At 35.6% G+C, this 27,500-nt stretch overlaps 1 protein-coding gene across 1 annotated transcript in view; it reads left to right on the plus strand.

Annotated features, from left to right (window-relative positions):
- LOC106869259 (uncharacterized) overlaps positions 1-22,108 on the plus strand; it is a 107,652-nt gene extending 85,544 nt beyond the window's left edge. Inside the window, exons 3-7 of the mRNA XM_089352271.1 lie at positions 2,942-3,834; positions 11,562-11,646; positions 16,646-16,747; positions 19,301-19,462; positions 21,658-22,108. Coding sequence (XP_089208397.1) covers positions 2,942-3,834; positions 11,562-11,646; positions 16,646-16,747; positions 19,301-19,462; positions 21,658-21,960 — 1,545 coding nt within the window. The 3' untranslated portion in view covers positions 21,961-22,108. The remainder of the gene's footprint in view (positions 1-2,941; positions 3,835-11,561; positions 11,647-16,645; positions 16,748-19,300; positions 19,463-21,657) is intronic.
- The last annotated feature ends 5,392 nt before the right edge of the window (positions 22,109-27,500 follow it).

Below are 27,500 nucleotides of genomic sequence, written 5' to 3' on the forward strand. Positions count from 1 at the left end.
CAACAATTCCACAATCCCCAACCTCCAGAGCTATTGAAGAAACTGTTATCATCAACTGACCAAGATTCCTAACATTTGCAAAACAAAATTAGACAATACGACGCTGTACTACAGATGACATCATTTGGAACCACAAGAGATTTAACTGAGGCAGCATTCATCCAAACTTTCAAGATCCAACCTCAGATTTATCCTCGCATTGTCTCTCTACTACCTCTGTCAAATGAATCACCAAAATTGGCCTTTCATTATTTATAATCTGTACCTGTTTGTTTGGTTACGAACTAAGATACACAAAAACGTGTTTCTGAATTACGTGTATTTACTTTATATACATATGAGTTGAAAACTTTCTTCTAGCATTCCACTTAATATCTATGTTCCATGCTGGCATGGATTGGAGAGTTATTAATGTAGAAATATGGTATCGTAGCTACTAACAGTTGAGGGTTGCGTAGTCTAGACGGCGTTTTTAGATTTCATTATTCTCTTTAACCCGGGCAACGCCGGGTATTTCTGCTAGTATATATATATATATATATATATATATATATATATATATATATATATATATATATATATATATATATATATATATATATATATACAAACATATATATATATACATACAAACATATATATATATATATATATATATATATATACATATATATATATATATATATACAAACACATATATATGTATATATATACACACGCACACACACACACACACACACACACACACACACACACACATGATAGATCGTTGACCAAAACATTCAATGTTTTTTCTCTGTGTTTTTCTGCTTGTTTTCTCCGTATTCTTTCTGTTGAAGAGCGTAGCTCGAAACGTTAAAGACTTTCTCTATTCCCGAGCGTTAAACTAATACATCCTTTTGTTGTTTACACCACCTGTCCTCGTCTGTTGTTGTTTTTTTTCGTAAATTCTCCCATATACATATATATGCATGTGCGTGTGTGTGTCTTTGTGTTTGTCTCCCTACCACCGCTTGACAATCGGTGCTGATGTGTTTGCGTCCCTGTAACTTAGTGGTTCGGCAAAGAGACCGATAGAACAAATACCAGGCCTTTAAAAAATAAGTACTAGGGTCGATATATATATATATATATTCCTTCGTTCTATCAGCCCTTTCACGCTTATTTCGTTCGTTCAGTCCACTCTTTGTTCTTTCGTCCCCCCCCCTCTCACATTGCATTGCCTTCACTTCATGCTCACTTTCCCTCCTCTTTTCACTTCACTGTGTCCCTGTCATTTTTTTTCTCGCCCCTCCTTATTTCTTCTGTCCCTCTGCTTTTACTTCTCTCTCTTCTCTCCCACGTGACCAGTGTTCGGCCAAACCTGACCTTTCTTTCTTGGTTCGGCCGTTGTCCGTGCAACATCTATATGCTTCCCTGTGCCTGTGAAATCTTGTATCCCTGCCGTAAGGCTTTACTTCCACACACGCCAGCTTAGTTTAATTCATCCTTAGTCGAAAGACACCTGTTGTTATGTCCTGTTATTTGTATTTGTGTAACTTTCTCCATTTTTTCCGTCCTTGTTTTCGTATACATTCACTGCTTTCTTCCAATGAATCTAATGCTCTTAGCTTAGTTTTTCCTTGGGGCTGGCCAGATTGGAGCAATCTTGAGTATAACCAGCTGAAATTACAACGATAATCTGGAGTTCAACTGAGGAAAGAAAACTCCGAATAACCCGTCCTTGTTTTCTTTGTATCGTCTATCTGGATGTTTTGTTGTCCCTTTCTTGTATCACCTAACTGTCTGGATGTTTTGCGTTCTTGTCCCATTTTGTATTATATATATATATATATATATATATATATATATATATATATATATAAAACCAAATTAGTTGCGCTGACTAGTCAAAGCATCAAACCATCCTGATACTTCAAATTGCCAACACTAATCCTTAAATTAACATTATAAGTACGACTAATCTGCTCCTGCTAGAAAAATTGATCATATCTGAGATTTTACGTTCTGACTCACATGCTCAGCCGTGTGGTGATGAGATGAGTTTATGAACTTGTTTCGGTTCCTAGCTGAAATCTTTAGTTTTATCGTTCATGAGCGTCTAAAAATAAAGCAACGGGTTTTCCCATTTTACTTTGCCTAACACTTTTAATACTTGTGTATAAAACAATTATTTCCTTCTGAACAGATTGTCATTAAAATATTTAAGTGAATCAATATTGGAAGCTAAGCAATAAGAATTTATTACATAAATTATAGCTTTTTCAAATCCTTTAGATTAATCATAAAGATGTTTATTCTATCGTGGACTTCCGACCCCAATACTTGAACATTTTAGTAGTGGGAGTAATTTACACAACTTTAAATAATCCTTTCTACTGGAAGCACAAGACCTCAAATTTGGGGGAAGGAATTAAGTTGATTACATTGACTCCAGTGCGTAACTGGTACTTATTTAATCGACCCCGAAAGGAATTTGAACTCAGAACGTAGTATCAGAAGAAATACTCCTAAACATTTCGTCCGGAGTGTTAACGATTCTGCCAGCTCGCCGCCTTCACAACTTTAAATAATAAAACAATTATTTTTAATCATCACACCCACTAACACTGTATTTATTATTAGTAATGGTAAGCAATAATTACATGTATAAGGAAGGATCTGAAAGCTTGCAAAACGGATCCGGTCATAAGGTGCTGAGCTGTCCGCCAACACTGAATCTAAATATTATCCTCTATTGAACAATGTGTCTTACTAAAAATCAACGAGTAAGTAATGTTTGGCACGCTAACAGTAGACGTTCAACAAAATAGAGGATCGGCTTCTTGGAAAGGCGCGTTGAATAGGAAATAAAGTGCTTTAATCGTTAGACTAACTACGTAAATGGTTATATAATTATTTACATACATATATATATATATATATTTTCTTTCATTTGCAGACAACTTCTATTTACTCCCTGTTACTACCAAACCGAACACGCTTAGGAAAATGTGTGGCATCAGGTCGTGCTAGCATTGGGTCTATGCCTTTAAAGCATACGGAACGAGCATATTATAAGCAACAAGACAGTGGTTGGAGACCGATTAACGAGTCAGATGTTTCGCGTTGTTCGTCACCAGATATATACGTCAAATACCATTCACCACAACTTACTGACATTTCCAAGGTAAATACCAATTCCACACCTAATCTATTTATTGACGAAGCTGCTAAAATGGGCGAGAAAAAATCCATCTCCAAGACTCAAATTGACCCTATGTCCTCTAGCTTTCCCAATGAAATAATGTTTCAAAACGGATGTCGTAGTTTCGAGACACCTGAAAGAAAAATGTCAATAGAAAACAATACAGAAACTTTATCAGGTAAGTCCGAGCCACACAATCTGGAAAACGGAAATCAATCAAAAAGTTCGTCCGATATTGATAAAATTGCTTGTGATATTAACAAAAACAATATTCCTGAACAAGAATCAAAAAAGGTTCAACAGAAAGAGGATAGCATTCCAGTTAAACCAATTGTTCCTATTAAAAGTAAGAAATTGAATGCTAAATCTAATAAATCTAAGAAATCACATTCTGGAAGTCATCATTCCCGGGAATTATCGCAAGAGGAAGTTGAATTTGAAGAAAAAGCAAAAGATTTGTATAAAGACTTGAATGAAAACGATAAAGAATTATTAAGTGTTTTAAAGCCGAACAACAAACGTGCTACGGATTATGTTAAGAGTGTTTTTGATATACAGATTAGATCAAGTCGTTCAACAGCTTTACAAGAACATCTAGAAAACCAAACACAGACGGAAGGGAAAGAAAATACAAACGAAGAAAACTGGTAAGAATTTCATTATTTTGCGTTGGTTTTAAAAATATAACTTCACTGCTATTTCTGACTTTTCTCTCTCTTACTCTTTCACTCACTCTCTCTATCTCTCTCCTTCTCTCTCTCTCTCCTTCTCTATCTCTCTCTCTCTCTCTCTCTCTCTCTCTCTCTCTCTCTCTCTCTCGCTATATATATATATATATATATAATGTAAGGATAAAATCTTTCTAAGAATTTATCAAGTAGTCAGCGTGAAATAACCTCATAAGGAAAAAACCCATCATTTTTTCCCCATAAATATATATAATCTAATTTATATAAGGGCATTACTATACAATAATGCCCCACGCATAGTTTACTACATAGTTTTGCTGTGTTAATTATGAAACCATTGGTTTGCCGTTAAGTTAAAAGTTTTTAGGAGGTTAACTTTGAAAGTTGCATTCCCTCGCGATCGGTAAAAATGTGATTATTTTGGTAGTTTTGACTTATGAAGTCCCTCTAAGCGTGAGGCATTATTGTATAGTAATGCCCTTATATAAATTAAATTATATATATATATATATATATATATATAAACATACACACACATATGTATATTTATACATGTGTGTGTGTGTGTGTGTACATGTTTATATTTAACATGAGAAAATTTGCATATTTCTACTGTTCCACTTACAGATTGTATTTGTAATATGCGAGTTAGTCGGTTGATTTCTTTTTCTGAAAATCCAAGCTCATGCGATGTGTCACTTAAACATTTACTCACAAAACCAAGTACACCAATTATTATTGTTTACCAATGTAAATTTGTTATCTGGATATAGAAGCTGGAGGTTTCGAAGCAGTTGTCCATAGTTACCATCTTTCTCTTTTATTTTCAAAGAGATATTCACACCAGCAGGACAGCTGACCTCTATCACGGTACATACTTTTGTTTGTCTGTACCAAACAACAATTTCTGGCCTGTTATGCTTACACTTGACAGATGCTTTCATGAAAATGTTCCACCAGTGTTCCTTGGATTGCTTGTGTATGTACTCAGTAACGGAGATTCTCTATATTTATTCCAGAGCAGTCTTTTTTATGAATGACATTGTATATTGTTTTTGCGACAACATCGTGTCACATAAGGATGTAGTACCTTGATGACAATTTTGAGTATCTATTAATCACATGTGTGATATCTTCCATAGAAAAATGACATATTCTATATTTTCGGTTGCGTCTTGGAACTCCAGGGGCTTCAGTATTTCTTTCGTTTATTAGGTTTTAGTAGCAAGCTCCTGTTCTTGGATTGTAAATGCATAGCCTTCGAAGTGTGGTGTGATGTAGCTGTCACGAGATCAAGAGACGCTACGCTTCATGTTAATATTACTGTCTTCTTCAAATTTGTGGGAAACATACTCATGCATGACTTTTTTTTTTTTTTTGTATGCTGAGCGTTTCGCATCCAGGTCTTCTCTGAGGTCCAGCTGTTTTGGGGTTGTATGGCAGTTCATCAGAAAGAGGATGCTTCCTCAGAAGCTCACTGCTAACACGTAGAACATTGTTCTTTTCATTTTTTAGCATTAAGCTAATGTATTTATGTTTGCTGCTATTGCTTAACAAGTGTTGTTTGAGAGAGACTATACGACATTCAAAGGCTGTCTACACTGATCTCAAGCCTGTACCTCCTTTATCTCTTCTTAGGTAGAGCTTTGTATGTATGTATGTATGTATGTATTTATAAGCTGAACCGTCTTCTGTTGGTTCGATGAGATTTTCTTGGAATTATTAATTTACTTATTAAATTACTTTTGGCAAGAAAATTATATTTGAGGTCTAAATGTAATGTAACATATAACACAAAAGCTTTTAAGAAATGAAAACCCATAATACATACATTTTCTTTTAGGTAAAATCAAAAGTATATATAACTTAATATCTACACTTGCCATAAATATCTTTCCAACAAAATCCCTATTACTTATAAGAAAACAACTTTGTTACCTTGCTATTAGTTTAGAAGCAGAAGAAATAGCTACCCGCCAAAACTAGTCTGTTGAATAGAAGAGTTAGCGTTACCTGAACCATACGTTAAATAATATAAATGTATGTATAATAGATTATGTCTTTGATTCTGTGCCACTGTTTATCAGTCAATTGCCTTATAAATGTTATATGTTATAGACTTGACTGCATCCCAACGATTGGTCTTTCAGTGGAAGAAGATACTTCAACCCCCAACGATTATTGACCATCTAAATTATATAAATACAAATTATATAAATGGTATAAATTTCGTTCCATAGTTAAAGCATTACTAACTTAGGCCATAACAGAATGGTGAAGCTTACAATGGATTATTGCTCTCACATCTAGGCGCACACAGACATCCGAGACCACATCTAGAAAAGAGTCATCCATCTAATTAGCATAATACCACTGACAGACATGCTCCTGTCTCTAGTCCACAGGCACGCTGTTCCCTTCCTCTGACATTTCCTATTTGCATCTATATTGGTCACTACTCCCCGGAGATCACTATGCCCCATACACCTCCACTCAGGCATTTCCATCCAACTCATCTCTCCTCTTTTCATTATCCCTTATTTTTCTCTAACCCCCATAAGCTTCGCAATAAATACTACAACAGTTCTTCTCAGAACTCGACCCTCTGGAATTCCTTCCGTGTTGATGCCTTTCCCGATGGTGTCGACTTAAAAAAGTTCGAGGGAGACAATTATGCCAACACTCTCGTCCTCCAGACCGGGGAAAGTAGCAAAGCATTCAGATCAGGTGTTCTCAACCATATTACTTTTTACCTATGGACCCCTTTCATTACTACTTTATTCCGATGGACCCGATGTTTAGAAACTAGTTTTATAGAAACTCCTTTCAAATTCCTATTTTGTTTTTCACACATTAACTTGTGTAGGCTGAGCCATGTAAAATGTTAGAGAAGGAAACCTAGCTGTTTCTTGCAATACATACCAATACATATATCTAAAACAAAATTTTTTCCAGGGCCCCTTAAAATACTATTGTAGATCCCCAATTTACTATTTAGATTCGTGAACACCCCTAAAAAAAAAAGAATTATATGAACCCCGCATAGAAAGATGCCTTGTAACATTACTATCAAAATATCAGGGCTTTAAGGGGTGATAATAAAAATAATAAATTCGATTGGTCCAATATAGAACAGACGTTCTCTTCCTTTGTTGGTTCTATAAGAGGTGACACTTGTTTTAATATTTCATTACAGAAAGGTGGCGAGCTGGCAGAAACGTTAGCACACCGGGCGAAATGCTTAGCGGTATTTCGTCTGTCTTTACGTTTTGAGTTCAAATTCCGCCGAGGTCGACTTTACCTTTCCCCAAAAATGTGAGGTTTTGTTCCTAGAGTAGAAAACAATATTTCATTACAGACTTTTTCATTTTAAAAACTTTTAATTATTAGGAAATAATTTAGTTTAGCATCACGCAATTACAGCAGACTCTAAATGTGTCTTTCACAAATATTTATTAAACACTTAGTATTTCACACGAAAACCAAACAAATACGCTACATAAATACACGAATGTGTATGTGTACATTCATATGTTGTTATTGTTTATCTCCAGACTAGCCTAATTGAGAAGACCTATAATAAAAGACGATGCACTCATATCTGTCAAGAATTTTATATTGAAACGTAGTATTTGTAGGACTTTATTACAATATCAGTGAACTATATTTACTAAGACGGTAGAGTGTGATATGAGATAGTGACGAAAAAATAGCATGTCAAACGACCTCCAGAAAGCTTTCTCGTTGATCTGAGTTTTAAGAGATTTCAATTTTTATCACAGACACGGTTTGCTTCAGATTGACTTCTGCTTTCAGACTCACGTCATATTTGATCGATATTTGCTAACTCATTACTCATAGCTGGTATGTTTACTCATCCTCGTCCATTAAAATTGTACTTAGTCGAAGAAAAGTAATGTCTGTGATATATTTAAAGGCTTGTCCTTATCATATGTACTCTTTATTGATTTCAAATTTTGGCACAAAGTCAGCAAGTTTGAAGGTAAGTCGATTACATCGACCCCAATGCACAACTGGTACTTATTTTATCGACCCTCAAAGGATGAAAGGCAAAGTCGACCTTGGCGGAATTTGAACTCAGAATGTAAAGACGGACGAAATGCTATTAAGCATTTTGCCCTGCGTGCTAACAATTCTGCCAGCTCGTTGCTGTTTTTTGGGGTGGGTGTCTTAATAAAAAGCTCTGTTGATGAATTTGATAATTATTGGATTATATCTTAATTGAGGGCAGTATTTACTTAAGGCTCTTTACATTGCAGTATTTATTTAAGGCTCTTTACGTTCTTTGTACGAGGTCAACTTTGCTTTTCATTCTTGTGGATAAATACTGTAAAATATTGATGTCAAATTAATCGTCTAATCCAGTGGTTCTCTCAACCAGGATTCATATAGTCCTCGAGGGTCCATATAGGAGTTCGTTGTTAAAAATTATGTACAATAAATTGGATATACTTCTACAATACACTAAAAAATATTTTAACAATTTTTAATACAATTCCAAATAATATCTAATTAAAAAGATATAATAGGAATTTTTAAACATCGAATGACTTTGAGAGTCCACCCAAATAAAAGAGGAATTTAAAGGGTCCAAAGGCAAAATATTGTTGAGAACCACTGGTTTAATCTCTCAATTTCAATCTGTGGCCTTGTGTCTATATTAGAAACGGTTATATTTTTAGAACGTGAAATTTTTCTCCATACGAGAGTTTTTCTGTCTTTCATCCACGTACTTATGGTAGCAGATGAAGAAAATAAAATGCATACCGACATATAAAACCTATATTGAGAAACCTAACACTTCAGCCTCACTGCTTTAATTAAGTGGCGTGCTTAACAAGGGTTACTTATTTACAAGATCTACTGAAAGTTGTATTATATAAATGCTGGAGGTTACTTACTAGTTAACATCTACCCATTAGTAACATTCACTAGACAGATATATAAATCATAGCTCTTCTAATACGGTCAATTAATCAGTCTGAGATGTATTATTTCAGGAACACTAAATGCCTTTTGTTCTTTCAAAATACGCTTATCAGAATAATTTTTGAAAGCCAGTTGCCATCTCAATCTTGTGGTTCCATCAGTTAACAGCCGTGTCGAGCTAATGTTCTTTAGAATAACTAAACCTTTTATAAATTCCGTCTGCTCCTGGCTCGCTTCTCTTCTAATTTTATCTGATTATTTTATTTATATAATTGTATGTATGTATGTATGTATGTATGTATAAGTATTTAGTTATTGCCTCTCAAACCATTGAATGATTCTAAAGGTCATGGTAAAAATTTCGACGCTAGCTTGGTCTGACACATACAACTGCCGACAGAAGATAAAATGGTGAACAACAACTTATTCAGATTTGACACATTCTAGTAATGTCACTTAAAATAGCAAACACCACACACACACACACACACACACACACACACACATATATATATATATATATATATATATATATATATATATATATATATATATATATATATATATATATATGCCTTGTTTAAACAAACTAGATTAAAAAGAGGGGAATGTTTTGACAGTAGAATATCTTCGGCAAATATTGATTTCAACAAAGATAAATTTAGGATAATTTTTTTGTTTTTTTGTTTTTAATAACACCATCGAGTTAACAATGGGTTGCTGTGAAAAATTCCTCTCAAAAATTTGCTTACTTGCTCGTTATTATTTTGAGATAGCAACATTATCCCGACTCTTAGTTTGAATTAAGAAAGTTGATAGAAGTTTGCTTGAAATGCACTCCTAAAAGTTATTTTATTTATCATTATCGGTGGTTTATTTGTCTTCTCTTAAGTTTCTAATTAGCTCATCCAGAACTGTTTTAATATGTGGGAATACTTTCAATAAGTGTCCTACACAAGCAAAAAGATTTCATTTGTTATTATTTGGCTCCAAATCATCTCTGGGCCATCCAACATATTATCAAAACCATCCTGTCACATGTGCATGCATACATACTCATGAGCGCGCGCCAAGTACACACACACACATATATAATACATGCTTGCGTGCTCGAAGGAAGGGAGGAGAAGCGGTGTGTCTCGCTTATCTAATAGTTGGTTCTCAAAGTGCCTTTGTTTTGCGAAAGTATTTGGACCTGGTGTTTAAATAAATATCATGGTTATGTAGATTTTTAGGTGTGAACCGTTCCTTTACCGTTCAAAAATAACATCTTATAATTCCATACTCATAGGATTTTGTGTTTTTTTATCTTCCTTTTCATTAATTAAAAGTTTTTCCTTCTTAGTGATAGAAGTAACAGGTTAGTATTGTTGCAATTTTCTTCTATATACTAGTGAAAGAAAAAGTAAGGTTGCAGAATCTACTCTTAAATTTGTCTTCAGTCATGCAGATGTATGTGTCGCATCAAAGTTTGGATATATAGTGGTAACATCACATTTGTAATAATAGCTTCTGCGTTGCAATACATTTAGAGAGCACGCATTGATGCTTCTGCCTGAACATGACTCAGGTCTATTGGGAATGCATGTAATATTATGCTCTTTACGTGTGTGGTAGGTATAACTGTGGCTTGATTTAAGATTCTGCTTACTAAAATAGTTTTCTATACTTGCTGTTTTTAGAGAAATGTTTATCTGTTAAGGTTAGAAAGCAATATTAGGTGTAACTTTAAGTGAAACGGTGTGTGTAAACTATATGATTTTGCGACAGCTTTTTTTTTTTAGTTGGGAGGTGGGGATTTAGAAAGAGTTGGTAAGTTTATCCTTGCAGCCACAAGCTTATTAGACATTATTCTTGTAGGGAGTGTTTATCAAAGATTTATTTGAAGACAAATTTTAACTCACTCATGTAATATTATATATTAGGTTTTTAAGAACTATGGCCGAATAGTATGGTTTTATGCTAATAAGACTAATCTTTTATTCAACTTCTTAAAGGTGGTTAAATCTAGAATGCTGTCGAGGAAATTAACTTTACAGTCAGTAGCTATAGCTATTTTAAGGTTAAAAGTACTGAATGTGTAGATTAATGTTCTTTAATATATCTAATTTATGTCTACTAGTGCTTTTCGTATATAGCTAACCCGTCATCTTTATGAAAACCGAAGTATATTAATGTAAGTTTTTTGCTAAGTTCACCTAAACGTATAATGTTAAAGGATCGCTCACCTGCGTACTTCTTCACAGTCGTAGACCACACATTTTATCCAGAAGAGTTACACATTCATGTATCTACTTATTTATACATATGTGTGTGTGTGTGTGTGTATAAAGCGGTGGATTAGCAGATTCTAAGAGAGACGATCAAAATACTTTGATGTATTTGTTCTGAGTTTAAATCACACTGAACTCAACTTTGTTTTTCATCCTTTCAGTAATCAATGAAATAGAACTCCAGTCAAGTACGGAAGCCGACTTAATCAACTAACTTCCTATTCCAAATTTCAGGCCTTGAGCCGATCTTAGAACCAATATTAGCTACCTGTAAACGTGCGTCTTACTACCAGCACAACGCATGCATCCTATCATCATCCTCTCTCTCTCTCTCTCTCTCTCTCTCTCTCTTCAAACAGCTTTCGAACATCTGAAGATTATTGTATGTGGCTCTTATGTGAAGGCAAGTCTGGTTACACCTGCTTAATGCCATAACTCAGTTTCATTTTTTATTTATTTCAGTTCTACAGATGTGATTTCGAAAGAAGCTCCAACCCCAGATCAACAAGACAACAAGGTTGATGATAACTGTATTCTAAAGAAAAAGGTATGTATGCGCTATTTTTATGTAAATGCATGCATTGAATTGAAAGAGTCGTTAGAGTAACTGACAGAATAATTGTGGTATTCGTTATGTGCTTCTGCCCTTCGTGTTCAAATCCCGCCGAAGTCAACTTTACTCCGTATTTAATGCGAATTCGACTAAGCACCTGCCCATTACTGAAGCTGATTCTTCTCTCTCTCTCTCTCTCTCTCTCTCTCTCTCTCCCTCTCTCTCAAGAAAAAAATTGACTGTTCAGACCCGGAGATGCGCTCCGCTAGGTTTAAAGCTTCGAGACACCGTATGTCACGGTGCCCCCCAACCCCAATCAACGACAATTTCATCAGGAGTTTATAACACACATACAAACAAGTGTGTGAAGGTGAATATGTCTTATGACTGAAACAAGTAAACTGTAAAAATAAAAATATATATATATATATATATATATATATATATATATATATATATATATATATATATATATATATAGGCGCAGGCGTGGCTGAGTGGTGCGAAGTTTCTTTCCTAACCATATGGCACCTTGAGCAAGTGTCTTCCACTATAATCTCGGGCCGACCAAAGCCTTGCGAATTGATTTGATTGACAGAAACTGAAGATGCCCATCATGTGTGTGTGTGGTGTGCGTGTGTGTGTGTGTGTGTGTGTGTGTGTGTGTGTGTGTGTGTGTCGCGCGCACGCGGGTTCCCTTTCCCTCCGTTTGACAACCGGTGCTGAGTTGTTCTTTTACGTCCCCGTAAACCTAGCTGTTCGGCAAAAGAAACCGATAGAATATTACCAGGTTTAAAAAATAAGGACTAGTGTCGATTTCTTTGACTAAACCTTTTAAAGCGGTGTCCCAGCATGGCTGCAGTCCAAGGACTAAAATGAGTAAGGGATAAAAGATATATATACATATCGGCGCAAGCGAGGTTGTGTGGTAAAATGCTTGCTTTCCAGCTGCATGGTTCCGGGATAAGTCTCATTGCCTGGCACTTTGGGCAATAGTCTCGGGCCGACCAAATCCTTGTGAGTGGATTTAGTAAACGGAAACTAAAAGAAGCTCGTCGTATGTATATGTGTGTGTGTGCGCGCGCACGTGCGTGTGTTTGTCCTCATCACCGCTTGACAACCGGTGTTTGTGTGTTTACGCCCCCGTAACTTAGCGGTTCAGCAAAATAGAACGATAGAATAAGTACTGGACTTTAAAAAATATTTTAAAAAGTACCGGGGTCGATTCGTTCTAAATTCAAGGTGGTGTCCCAGCATGGCCGCAGTCCAATTACTAAAACAAATAAAAGAATATATGCGTGTGTGTGTGTGTGTATCCCTTTTATTTTTGTTTTTAAGATACTAGGGTTTAATTTGAGGATGATGTGACTGGTATTTCTAACAGATCCAACAGCAGTTTCGGCTGACATTAACCAAATTATACTGGTACTTGGCAATGATGGCAGCGTTTATAGCATCGGTAGATGGGTAAGGCACTTAAAATAGGCAATTATTCTATATATAGCTGCTAAACAAATCCTATTTTGTCCACTTTCAATAAACATTTTGATAGTTGCAAATATTTTCGAGGTCATTAGACACAGCTATGTGTTCAATGTATGTCTCGGTTGTTATTGTAACAGTAGTAGCAGCATTTTTTTTTCTTGTATATTCTACTTTTTTTCCTTCCTGTTCTTGCTTTAAGTATTAGATATTTTTTGCTCTGTTTTCAACTGTTATGCAGACTATAAGTTGAGTATGTATGTTTCTTTTCACCAAATGTACGGAAATAAGTTGTGATAAGCATGCCTTGCTAAAGGTAATAAGCACTATAACTGAAATTAGATGATTTCAATTTGTGATTGAAACCGCAACTTCGATTGTTTGCATCTTGTTCCGTATTATATACACAAGCACACAGAAATTTATATCTATCCGTTTATCATTACGGTAATCTCTAACCTATCGCGGTTTATCATTTAAGTTTACGTCGATTCTTCCGTGGTGCTGTTTCGCGTTTATAATAAAATAAATATATACAAATTATAAAAATAATAAAAAATATATACTGTACTGTTTCTACTTCGCGGATTTTCACCTATCGCAGGGATGTTTGGAACGTAACACCCACGATAGTCGATGGATTACTGTATTACTATTATATCTAAGGCAGTGAGCTGGCAGAATCACTAGCACGCTGGGCAAAATACTTAACTGCATTTCATCCGTCTTTACGTTCTGAGTTCAATTCCACCGAGATCGACTAGGTCTTTCATCCCTTTCTGGGTCGATAAAACAAGTACCACTCGAACTTTGGGGTCGATGTAATCGACTTACCCCATCCCGCGAACTTGCTGGTCTTGTGCCAAAATTTGAAATCATTATTATTATTATTATTATTATTATTATTATTATTATTATTATTATTATTATTATTATTATCACATCTTTCATTCAGCAAATTACAAGGGTAAAATACTGTTCGGTGTCCTTTACTGCTGTGTCACGATTCCTCTACAATCTCCTTTTGTACTGAAGGTCAACTCTGCATGCATTCCCGGTGGATGAGACAAACTAATGGACGCTATAGCAGACCACTGGCGATGGTTATACTGACTAACACCAAGGGATTTCTTAAGAGAATCCTTATAACATTTTCTTTGGTGCCGCTCTGTTATGATAGCTAGCAGGGAGAGAGTTCGCCATGCATCATTATCTTGAGCAGAGTGTTGTATGACTTGTACCTTTAAGCTGCGACTTTAACTGCATGATCTCGGTATTTCTAACCTCTTCCTTTCGAGGGCATCAATGCTGGTAACAAAGTCCCACCAGTGGGTGGTGGGGACGGAGCGGAGGCAGCGCTGATGGAAGAGTTCAATGAGTCAAAGATGGTGACTGCAGGTAGTCCACAACTCTGGACCATACAGAAAGACAGGCATAGTGCATCCCACTCATTCCACGATTCTCCACAGACACTTTCTCCTCAGTGTCGAAGGCTTTGTTAAGCTCTACGAACATCATATACAATATCTTGTTTTGTCCCATACATCTACTCTTGGAATTGCCTGAATACAAATGCCAGATTTGGGGTGCTCCTGTAGTCTCTGAATCTGCATTGGTTCTCTGATAGGTATTCTTCTACAATGAAGAAACACCTAGCTTTTTAAAAGTATGCTTGCGAGAATTTTTCCTGAGATGCAGATTTGGATTATTCCCCGAGGTTTTGCACCAATTGGCGCAATATTCCGTCTGATGTTGAAGAGTTATCACCATTAGCCGAGTCGGTTAGGAGATTGAATTTGAACTCATAAAACATGGCATCTCCTATGACGCACTAACAATTTTGCCAATCCACCGACCAGGCTGATTCAGTACTTATCTACTACAGATGTACAGAAGGCAGAAAAGGTATTGGCAGAATTCGAACTCGGTGCAGAGAAAGCCGAAACAAATATCACAAAGCATTCCACAGTTCGCTCAAGTAACTTTACTAATTCACTGCACAAACAGACAGATAAAGGATAGAGAAAGAGAGAGGGGTGGATAGTGGTATCACACTGATGTGAAATGCATTTGTATGCAAGTAAGTACTCAGTACACATAAGAATAATGTTTATTCGAAGTTGATTCTGTTCAAGTTACTCCCAGTTTCCTATTCTTGTTTATATATGTGCGCATATGCTATGACGATATATGTACGTGTTTGTATACATGTATATGTGTGTGTGTGTGTGTAAATGTTGATGTATATATGTTTTTACATGTGTATTTTTGTTTGTTATACATGTGTGCTCGTGTGCAAATATAAATAGGCACACGTGTTTAACTTGTTTATTTTTTCATTTTTGTATATGTATATATTTTGTTGGCATATACGCACATATGTGTATATACCCATGTATATGTAATTATGTATGTGATTATGTGGAAATATGAGACGCCACATGTATATGTATGCACACGAACCTGTTTTAGCTTGTGTTTCGTGTATCACAATATTTTGTTCTGAGTAGTGTGCTCATATATGCATGTGTGCATGTGTATGTGCATATATATATAAATATATATACACAAACACATGCACGTGCGCGCGTGCACTCACACACACACACACACACATGGGATAGGATGGTTGTTGTCACTTGTTGTGCAACCGTGCTGAACCTACTCGTCTGGCATAAGTATAAACATACAAACAGCAAGCTGTTTCTATACTTAATACGACTTCAAAATGATTTTATCTTTGTTTTTGAGAGTGTATTATTAGAGTTGAAAAACAAATCACGACCAGATTATGCCATGATACTGCAAGAACAGAATTATTGTAGAGAAAATTTACTATCTTTGGTACTTTGCAACGCTCACCTTGGACTCCCCGAGTATACGCCCCTGATATCTATCAAAATTTGTGTGTGCGTGTGTGTGTGAATATATATTAATATTGATTTCAAATTTTAGCACATGGCCAGCAATTTCGGAGGAGGGAATAAGTCTATTATATTAACCCTAGTTCTCAACCACGAGAAAGAATTGAAGGTGGCAAGCTGGCAGACTCATTAAACAAGCTGGGCAAAATGCTTAGCGGTATTTCGTTCGTTTTTACATTCTGAGTTCAAATTTCACCGATGTCGATTTTGACTTTCTTCCTCTCGGGGTCAGTAAAATAAGTACCAGTTGAGCGCTGGGTATCGATGAATTCGACTCTTCCCCTCCCACTAGAATGCTGGCATTGTACCAAAGTTTGAAACCAATATTTCGAGGAAGATTTTGAAGTTAAATATTATTAATCATTGTAAAACTATTTTTTTTTTTAATTACACAAACGTTTTAAAAGGAAGTTTTCGTATTGTTTACGTGCTTTCGGTGTTTTCAACTTTTCAAACATTTGTGTGAAAAGAGCAGATGCTCTTACGCAGTACGAAACCTTTCAAAACATCTGGGTGGGGTGATGCGTAGATTTTCTTTTTTTGTTTTTTTTTTTCTCTAATTCACTATTCTAATCTTCTTACAACAGGAAGAACTGAAAGAGTCCATTCGAAAAAAACTAGAAGCTCTACAAGTCGTCAAACAAACCATTGAACGAGAGACCAAAGATATCAATAATTTAGGAGAAAAGGTGGGTTTCGAAACATTCTTTATTTATCCTAAAACAAAATTCCTTATAGTAGTGGAGATGATGATAATGGCGACGATGATGGTGAGAATAGCCATCACTGTTATGATTATGAACTGGCAGAATTCTGAGCATAAATGTCAACGAGATCAGCTTTGCCTCTCGTCATTTCAGGGTCGATAATATAAGTCCCAGCTAAGAGCAAGATTCAATGTAATCGGCTAGACCGCCACCCTACAAATTTCAGGCCTCGTATCTTTAGTAGAAAGGGTTATTATTATTATTATTATTATTATTATTATGCTGTTGTTGTTATGTATCTTGGATCTATTTTAAAACGGGGGCGCCAGTATTTTCTTAACGAAACACTAACGAAACACTTTGAAACTTGGGATACTGGTAGAATGTGTCATATAAAACATCTTTTACTCTTAGTCTTCTTAACAAAAAAAAGGAATTCGCAAGTTATTCCATGTTAAAGTTGTCGTATTTCTGTAATTTCAACCAATCACTGACGTCTATTCAGCTCAATAGAGTTACTGCTGGGCGGTCATAAAAATGTTATTCCCTGTGACATATTTCATCCGGTTTAATCGTAATTTATACGCATATATTGTTTATATAATAAATTACGCTGTGCGTATCTATGTGTGTAACAATTTTAGAGTTCGGATTCTAGAGTTAGGGTTAGGGTTACGGTTACGGTTAACAGTCTAGTTAGGGTTAGGGTTACGGTTACGGTTAACAGTCTAGTTAGGGTTAGGGTTAGGGGATTAATACGATATACACCGTTACAGCGCTAACTGTTTTCAACTGAATAGACGTCAGTGATTAGTAGAAATTATCGAAATAAGACAATTTTTTACATGAAATAAATTCGAATACAAAAATATTTTTCTGTTCTATAACACAAAATAGATAAGTATACGAAGTTTGAAAGTCTTTCCGTACCAAAAACACTACATAAAACATAAATGAAAACTGGCGCCCCCGTTTTAAAATAGATCCTGTATCTTTAATTTAATGCGAGTAAATAACATTCTTGTACAAAAAATAACTATAGCGTTCAAAAATAGTTTCTCTTCTTTGCCTATAGAGACTGGCTTATTATATGAGTTATAAACATAACATTAATCATATAGCACCAAATCTGATGTTACCATCTATAAATATAAAATATAGATACACAATAAACACTTTGTGTTGTACGTTTGAAAGTGAAATGTGTTTCTCGAAATTGCATACTTTTAACCCAGTATTTATATACAAAAACAAATTTGTATCTCATTTTGAAGGTTTCACTTTCGATACCAACCTCTTTATGATAGCTCATCTCTCCTGTTTTCTTTTAGTTTAGATTTTGTTTTCTTTTATTGTTATCATTTCCCCAATCTAACGATAGCGTTGCTCGAAATATCTTCTCAGAAAAGACCTCAGAAAAGACTGAGATTGTTATTTGTTTGGTCTACATTCTTGGCAATAATATTTCTAAGAGACCCTCCTTCGTATCACAATATTGTCAGAGTCATTGCAAGTAGGGTTAATGCACCGTAGGGTAAACGGGTTTGAAAAATTGACGAACGCTTATCTAGCTCATAATACGTAATCCACTTCTTTCTGTAGGAAGAGTTTGAAGGGGGAAGTACTCAGGCACGCTTTGTGGTTAAAAATTTCGCTTTCAACAATGTGGTTCCAAGTTCGACCCCACTGAGAAGTAATTCATCAATTGTCTTCTACCATAGCCTCCTGTTGACCACTTCCTTATGTAATTTGGAAACCTAAGATTGTGAGGAATTTCGTTGTATATATATTTTAATACATATAATAATATAAATATGCCTCACGATGGTGAGCCGGCAGAATCGTTAACACGCCGGACACAATGCTTGGCGACGTTTCTCTTAGCATCACTTGTAAAATAGCTATTTTCCTCTTCAACAATTGTGTAGATTAAACTTAATTCACTGGTAACGAAATCCGAGATTATGATCATTAAATAGTAAATTAGCCGCTAACATATAGTGTGCAAGAAATTTTTATTAATTAGAATTATGCTCATAATGAAGGAAGAAAAACAGAAGAAACAACTCAAGAATTTTAATTAAAAGTAGAATGTAGTGGAGTATATGACTTTATTTTTTCTAGTACGTGACATTGTGACATCTACAGGCGTCTTTGGTTTTATTAGATCTCGTCAGCGAAGCAAATTTACACTTTATTATATTCACTTTGTGTGTGTATGTGTGTGCGTGCGTGCTGAGGGAGACGTTCATTTATGAAGTAGTTCTGTCTTTTCCCTGCAAATTAATATGATCTGTAAACTGGCGAGCTGGCAGAATAGTTAAGCACACTGAGCTTTGCGGCATTTTGTTCGTCGTCTTCATGTTCTGAACTCAAATTCTGCCGAGGTCGACTTTGACTTTCATCCTTTCTGGGTCGATAAAGTAAGTGCCAATCGAGCACTGGGGTCAATGTAATCAACTTATCCCTCCCCAGAAATTACTGATCTTGTGCCAAAATTTGAAATCAATTTAATATGGTTTGTTTTGTTTGCAGATCCTTAATTCTTTGGAAGAACTGTGTGATAATCCACAAGAGAAAAATAAATATCGAGCTTATATTGAAGATTTACTCATGGTTATGCGATTGTTAATGAAATTATCAGTTCTGCTCGCCAGAGCAGAAAATTCAGCCAATTGTGCTGACGAAACACGAAGGGTAAGTACTTAAAGTTTGACGTCCAATTTGCTACCTTATTAATTCATACTTATCCATTGGGAAGGACTTACAGTTAAGAGTCTGCTTATAGAATGTTGGGTGCCGAAAAGAATTTGTAATCAGTTGGAATTGCAAATGTCTTCCGGGCACATTGCGTCTCTGAAAATGTTGCGTGACGTGGAAATCAGCATACACGATACGTTATTCCTATTTCCTTCTATTTTCACCAGCTTATATGTATATGTATATATATATATATATATATATATAGACACACACATATATATATATGTGTGTGTGTGTGTATATATGTGTATATATATATGTGTGTGTGTGTGTGTGTGTGTGTGTGTATATATGCGTATATATATATATGTGTGTGTGTGTGTATGCGTGTGTGTGTGTGTGTGTGTGTGCGTGTGTGTGTGTATACACACATATATATATAAGTGTGTGTGTGTGTGGATAATGTGGAAGTTAACAGAATATGGGTTTCGCAAGATTTCCAAGAAGGAAATGATACCCTAGTGCAGAGAATATCTGTGTATACGTAATTAGGATTGAAGGATTTTCACTTGCATTTGAAGTACCATTTTCTGAGTTTAACGGTCAATAACACAAAGTGTGTTTATTTGAGACAATATTCTCATTCTCATGCTGTATTCTAATTCTCATGTCACGTATTCCATCTTCAGAATATAGCTGATATTGTAATTAGAGCTTAAATTCATATTATTTCATATTTATTTTCAATCACTAATTTAATATGTGTATATACATATATATATATATACAGATAGATAGATAGATAGATAGATAGATAGATAGATAGATACATACATACATACATACATACATACATACATACATACATACATATATACATACATAGACAGGCATCCTCTGCATTATGGTTACCCCAGGTTCCCGGATTTCGCACACATGGAAATCGTTAACTAAGCCCATTAATTTCGAGATACGATCTGTAATTTCACTCTCATGGGAACTTGTATAGCATAATTTTAAATTGTTAACAATTTAAAACTACACTTTCTGCTTAGCTGAATAGCGACTTGCGTTTTAGTTAAGATCCAATATGTAGTTAACGATCATGAAAATCAATAGGAAATTTAATGTTGCATTACGGCCATACATATATATCTGTGTGTGTGTGTGTGTGTGTGTGTGCACAATGCACACTACTGCATCTATCAATTACCGAATTCTAGAAACAGCTGTAAGGGTCTAGGTCTACATTGAGTTTTCTTCTCTCTTCTCTGGGAGTTCCTTAGATGAATTCCTTAGATACTTACCTATCTATGAATAAGTACTATGGAGCATCTTCTAGCTTTCTGTATCATTATATTTCAATAATTATTTGTATAACTTATTTATAAACGCTTTTACTACAGTTAACGACAACTTGCCCTTCTATTTTATCGTTAGGCACACACACACATACTATATATATATATATATATATATATATATATATATATATATATATATATATATATATATATATGAGAGAGAGAGATAGAGAAATATACATAGCCCTCAGAAGGAAAGAAACAGTTTGAGACTAAAAACTGAACTACTGTTATTTTATGGGCTTCAGAGATGAAATATACACTCAGTCGAGAAAAGTAATGTAACTATATATCTCAAACCATTTTGTGGTATATAATTACAAAGTATGTAGTTAACGATTCGAAAGCTATCATCACGTTACACACATACACGAACGCACATACGCAATTGAAAATCAATAGGAAATTTAATTTCGCATTACGTACAGATCTCCAGGAACGCATTACTTCCGTAAAGTGAAGGATTCCTATATATATTATTATTATTATTATCATTATTATTATTATTATATAAATCAAAGGTAGGACAGAAAGAACACAACATGCAGAAAAATAGACAATAGCTACTGGTTCAGATATTCTTTATCTTGTAATAACGATTTCTAACAGCGACACAAAATCATGCATTGGGATAGAACAGTTGATCAAAATCAATCACAGAAGCATTCTAATAGATACTGATAATTATTCTATCGATGCCAAAAGAATTTTCGCCGACTTCAGCGAATTTAAACACAGATGGTAGAGACGCAAATACTTTTAAATTTTTTGTCGCCACCTCTATTGTAAGTTGTATTTGTAAAACATAATTTCTTTCAATTTCAGAGACTTGCTATTGAGAAACGAGACCGATTACACGGACAATATCAGGAGGCAAAACAGCTGAAATCTGATATCGATCGGAGGCAAGAGCCAATTGAAAGCATATTGTGTCGTTATTTGCCGGATTCTGGTATCAGAGATTTCCATCGTTATATTTTAATGAAGATCAAATTAATTATAGAACAACAAGATGTTGAAGATAAAATCTTTCTTGCACAAGAACAATTAGTTGTTGTAAAACGCAGTCTTCCAATGTCCTATTCTAATACACTTCAGAGACTTTCAAAGGATTCTGTTCCCAAATAGTATTATTTCTTCCCCTCCCACTGTCTGTCCCCAGCACTGCTTACTTGTTAATTTGTATGTTGTTTGTTGAATCTGTTATTTAATGTTATTTAGTCCCAGATCAACTCTGATCTAACATACCTTTGAACAAAGACGTTCTAACAGTAAATATCTTGCGTTTTATTTTTCTTTTTTTCAGACAAGATGTATTTAAAACTACATTATCCTTTGATGTTGTGGAGGCGCAATGGCCCAGTGGTTAGGGCAACGAACTAGCGGTCGAAGGATCGCGGTTTCTTTTCCCAGACCGGGCGTTGTGAGTATTTATTGAGCGAAAACACCTAAAGATCCACGAGGCTCCGGCAGTGGGTGGTGGCGAACCCTGCTGTACTCTTTCGCCGCAACTTTCTCTCATTCTATCTTCCTGTTTCTGTTGTACCTGTATTTCAAAGGGCCAGCCTTGTCACACTCTATGTCACGCTGAATATCCCCCGAGAACTACGTTAAGGGTACACGTGTCTGTGGAGTGCTCAGCCACTTGCACGTTAATTTCACGAGCAGGCTGTTCAATTGATCCGATCAACTGGCACCCTCATCGTCGTAACCGACGGAGTGCCAACCAACCAACCAACCATCCTTTGATGTTCCTCCATTTTGAAAACAATAGAATGTGATTTGAAAGATTTCACTGCTATTTTCAATAACTCAAGCGATCGTGCACAGGTTTCCACAATGGCATGTTACTAATTTTGTTGTTGTTGTGTGGACTCAGTTCAACGCTGACCTGTGATCAAAGACGTTTTAGTCTTGACTATCCGACAGTGGTCAAACAGAGTATCTAAGTTTGAATTATGCAATGTACTTTCTTCTTTATGGTGAAAAACGTGTCATTAGAATGAAATTTGACTGGCTGTAATTTCTAGTTAAAAGAGCAACCAAGTCGATGTCACCCCGTTGGATTGTGGTTGCTTGTTTGTGTGTGAGCGTTTGCGTGTGTGTGTTAGTGAGTGATCATTGGTGCTCTCAGAATCAATGAAGTTTATAGATGGGTTAAAGAGATCGCTCTACTAACTACTATTCACCCTATGGGTGTCATTTACTATATAAATTCACCACTTTGTACTATGTATGTATATCACCTTCTTTCATATTTATGTGCTTACTCTGGTATACATGTATGTATATAGATGCATATATACGTGCGGGTAAATGTGAATATGCATACACATACACACACACACAAATATGTATGTGTATGCACCCACATACGCACACACTATGCCGTATGGAAATCTCTTTTACAATGGGTGCTTGTTGTAGCTATCAAGTGACATACATTGCTATTTATGCGTGGAGAGAGTACATAGATAATTTTCATAGCAATATGTCTATATTTATGTGTGAGAGCATGTAAGTGTGTCTGATGAATAGGGGTGTAAGATACAAGGACGCCAGTCAAAGATAATCACCAGAAACTGAAGAAATTATTGTTTGGTCTGGTTCGGTTGAGACACATCTCACTTGCAATGTCTTCTTTATGTTTTAAAAATAGGAGAATTAATAGACACTATAGCCAGCAAGGAGGCACAAGTAAAACGAGAGACTCAGTCTTCGGTTGCCTGACAGCTCTAATAATAATTTCTTTATTGGTGACAAGGGCGTGTAATAGTGTTAATCATAAGAAGCATAAGTTGTGATATAGACTTGTGCCGTGAATCACGTCTCGTATATCAATTAAGATATCTAATTCTCATTGGTTCGTTTCAACTAACTGCTCAAAGATACCGTATGGAGGCGCATTACATTCTCCATAAGAGGCAAAGGCTTGTAGATCAGTTGTGGATGATCTACGGCCCACAGGACTTTCTGAATGGCACGGCGAACAAAAACTTACGTTAAATGTATTTTGGAGTGCGGCTCGCCAGATTATGAGCCATGTCTCATGCGGGCCTGCTTCTCGGGAAAGGTTTCCCATGCCTGGTAAAGGTGATGGTATCCCTGACTTGCTGTAAATTGTTAGCACAAGTCCTATTGTGGACATTATCTGCATAAGGCTAACGTCCCTGTCAGAATAAAAAAAAAACTTCTCCCTCTCTCTCTCTCTCTCTCTCTCTCTCTCTCTCTCTCTCTCTCTCTTTCTCCACTCTCCTCTCTCTCTCTCTCTCTCTCTCTCTCTCTCTCTCTCTCTCTCTCTCTCTCTCCTCTATCTCTCTCCTCTCTCTCTCTATCTCTGGTAAAAGAAAGCAAATAAAAATGGGAAGTTATTTCAAGCAGAGCGGTGGTGGTGTATATGTTCAATTGTAATTATAAATGTGAGAGTATGAGTGGTTATGTAAGTACAGTGCCGGATCTAATGCGTATATGTGCATGTGATTGCTATATATATAAATATTGAATGTTATTGATGAAGTATGAATGCATCTCCATTTCTATGTACAAATTGTGCAATATTATTATTATTATAGATGTTTTCGATCTAGTTTGGATTCTTTTCCATCAAATTTGAATCTTTGCAATCAAATTTGATGACAAAGAATCCAAACTAGATCGAAAACATTATATTATTTAGGCGATGAGCTGGCAGGATCGTTTACTTGCGCCGGAAAAAATGCTTAGCGTCATTTTCTTCCGGCTTTTTACGTTCTGACTTCACATTCCGCCAGAGTCAACTTTGCCTTTCACCCTTTCAGGATTGTGGAGTAATTGACTAGCACCCTCCTAACAAATTTCAGGCCTTGTACTTTTAGAAGAAAGAAAAAAAATTATTATTATTATTATTATTATTATTATTATTATTATTATTATTATTGAACACTTGAGAATTACATGAAGAAAAATAATTAAATCAGCAAAGACCAGAATTTTAATGTCTTGTGTAGTTTTTTTTCAATCAACTATATAGTCTTCTGAAAGCTTTGTTAATTTTCGACAACGTATGTTTTTCAGTACAAGATGAATTTCTTTGAATTTCAGGATCAAACTGCTTGAACTGATAAAGTCCTATTCTCTGGAATTTGAACACCCATTCGTGAGTGACGTAACTTAACGCAGGGAGGGAATTCCAGAGGAGTTCATTTCCGTAGATGATCTCTAACACAGAGTATTCTTTGAGAAAGCATGTCTAATACTATTTAGTGCATTCAACTTGCACTTATCTCTAACAGTTGTTTCCACCGTCCTATGTCAGTATCTATGTGTTGTGTGTCCGCACGTGTGTAGTTAACAGTTTTAATATGACAAGTATTAGACTTGTATTTCCGAACAGTATTATGTAAGATCGTTACCGCGTCAGGCAAAATGTTTAGCAATATTTCGTTCGCCTTTACGCTCTGAATTCAAATTCCACCGAGGTCGACCTTGCTCTTCATCCTTTCAGGAATGATAAAATAAGTACCAATTGAATACTGGGTCGATGTAATCGACTTAACCCGAAATCACTGGCCTTGTGCCAAAATTTGAAAACAATATGGCAAGTATCACACTTATATTTTCAAGCAATATTACGTGGGATAGCTTCCTCCGAAGAAGATTTGGTAACTTAGTATCGTATAATTGCACAAACGCAGTCTTTACACATACGACACAAACAGTCTGTTACTACACATAAACAACACACAACTAAACCCTCGAAACTTCTACAAATGCTTGTCTCAGAATCTTCCGTGATCTTTCATGTTGGATAAATATACATCACAAAGTCTAGATGAAAAAGCCGATGAAAAGATAAATAAATAAAATATAATGATTTGTATGCAAGTTTTTACTTTTCCTAGCTACTTTTTTCTCCCCCACGTGAAAAGAGCCAGTGTTGGTCAAATTCTCGCGAGAGGAATTTAGCAAACAGAAATTATATGAGGCTCTGTCGGACGGATTGTTAGTGTTCTTGGGCGATAGACTGAAGCTGTCGCTTGGTTTAAAACCGCCCCCTGGCTCTTGGATGACTTAGCTGAGTCTAAACATCTAAGCATTCGGACGGGTCTCCAATCCGAGGATAATTTAACACCATTCTCCACACCAGTCCCAATGGTTTTCAAAATTGTCGAAGGTGCATACTTTATTCTATTCACTAGGCGATATATATCGTGTGTTACTTTTCAGCTCGTGTGTTCCTTTTGAACCATCTACATATATATTTATATATATACTAGCAGAAATACCCGGCGTTGCCCGGGTTAAAGGGAATAATGAAATCGAAAAACGCCGTCTAGACTACGCAGCCCTCAACTGTTAGTAGCTACGATACCATATTTCTACATTAATAACTCTCCAATCCATGCCAGCATGGAACATAGATATTAAGTGGAATGCTAGAAGAAAGTTTTCAATTCATATGTATATAAAGTAAATACACGTAATTCAGAAACACGTTTTGTGTATTTTATTTCGTAACCAAACAAACAGGTTCAGATTATAAATAATGAAAGGCCAATTTTGGTGATTCATTTGACAGAGGTAGTAGAGAGACAATGCGATGATAAATCTGAGGTTGGATCTTGAAAGTTTGGATGAATGCTGCCTCAGTTAAATCTCTTGTGGTTCCAAATGATGTCATCTGTAGTACAGCGTCGTATTGTCTAATTTTGTTTTGCAAATGTTAGGAATCTTGGTCAGTTGATGATAACAGTTTCTTCAATAGCTCTGTAGGTTGGGGATTGTGGAATTGTTGGGAATGTTTTTAACTTTGGTGTTATATGTATTGCTTGAATTTCTTTGACATATGAAATATATGTATTTTCACTGGGTTTGTAAAAGAGAGTTGTGTAGTTCTCGAGTTTTAGGGATTCACACAGACACACAGACACACATTCTCATCTTTATATATAGAGATATATATATACACACACACACGCACCCAAACACACGTATATATATGTATATCAATATAAATATATGAAAGTCAATGAAGTTTCGTAAAAGAAGGTGATCATGTACATACTTTCTTGCTGTTGCGATTATAACACCTCGTTGTAAACAATGTTCCTTGTTTTCCCTTGTGGAGCATATGCAAATAGGTTTTTTTTTGCTGCCCACTCTTGAGCAGCCAACATACAGTTGTCCATGTGAGAAGCGGGGCTCTTCCAAGAGAAGACCAGCTACAGACAGTGCTCATCTGTTATGTTCGGGTTAAAATTTCATCAACATCAAAAATATATGAATTTTCATGTGAGTTATGGCCGTTATGCATAGAATATAATTTCCAAATTGCAGACAAAATTTACAATCGATAAATGTCTTAGAACAACCAGTCTCTCATCTGGGAAGGCCTTGAAATCAATGTTACCAACTGGGGACTATGTGTGTCGCAGTGATAATAAAAAGACTCAAAGGAGGTCTGCAACGAAATAATTTTACTCAACACTTTACAAGTGAATCAGTGGAGGCAAAGATGCGTCTCATTTACTTGACAATTTATGCACCATATTGCAGAAATCACAATGTAAGTATATCTGAAAGGGTAGTCTTACACTGTTGTACCGTTGAATTACAAATAATGCTCATCTGTTATGTTCGGGTTAAAATTTGATCAACATCAAAAATATATGAATTTTCATGGGAGTTAT

This window comes from Octopus bimaculoides, chromosome 5 (genome assembly GCF_046866305.1).
Source record: "Octopus bimaculoides isolate indiv1 chromosome 5, ASM4686630v1, whole genome shotgun sequence".
In the NCBI taxonomy this organism is placed as follows: Eukaryota; Metazoa; Mollusca; class Cephalopoda; order Octopoda; family Octopodidae; genus Octopus; species Octopus bimaculoides.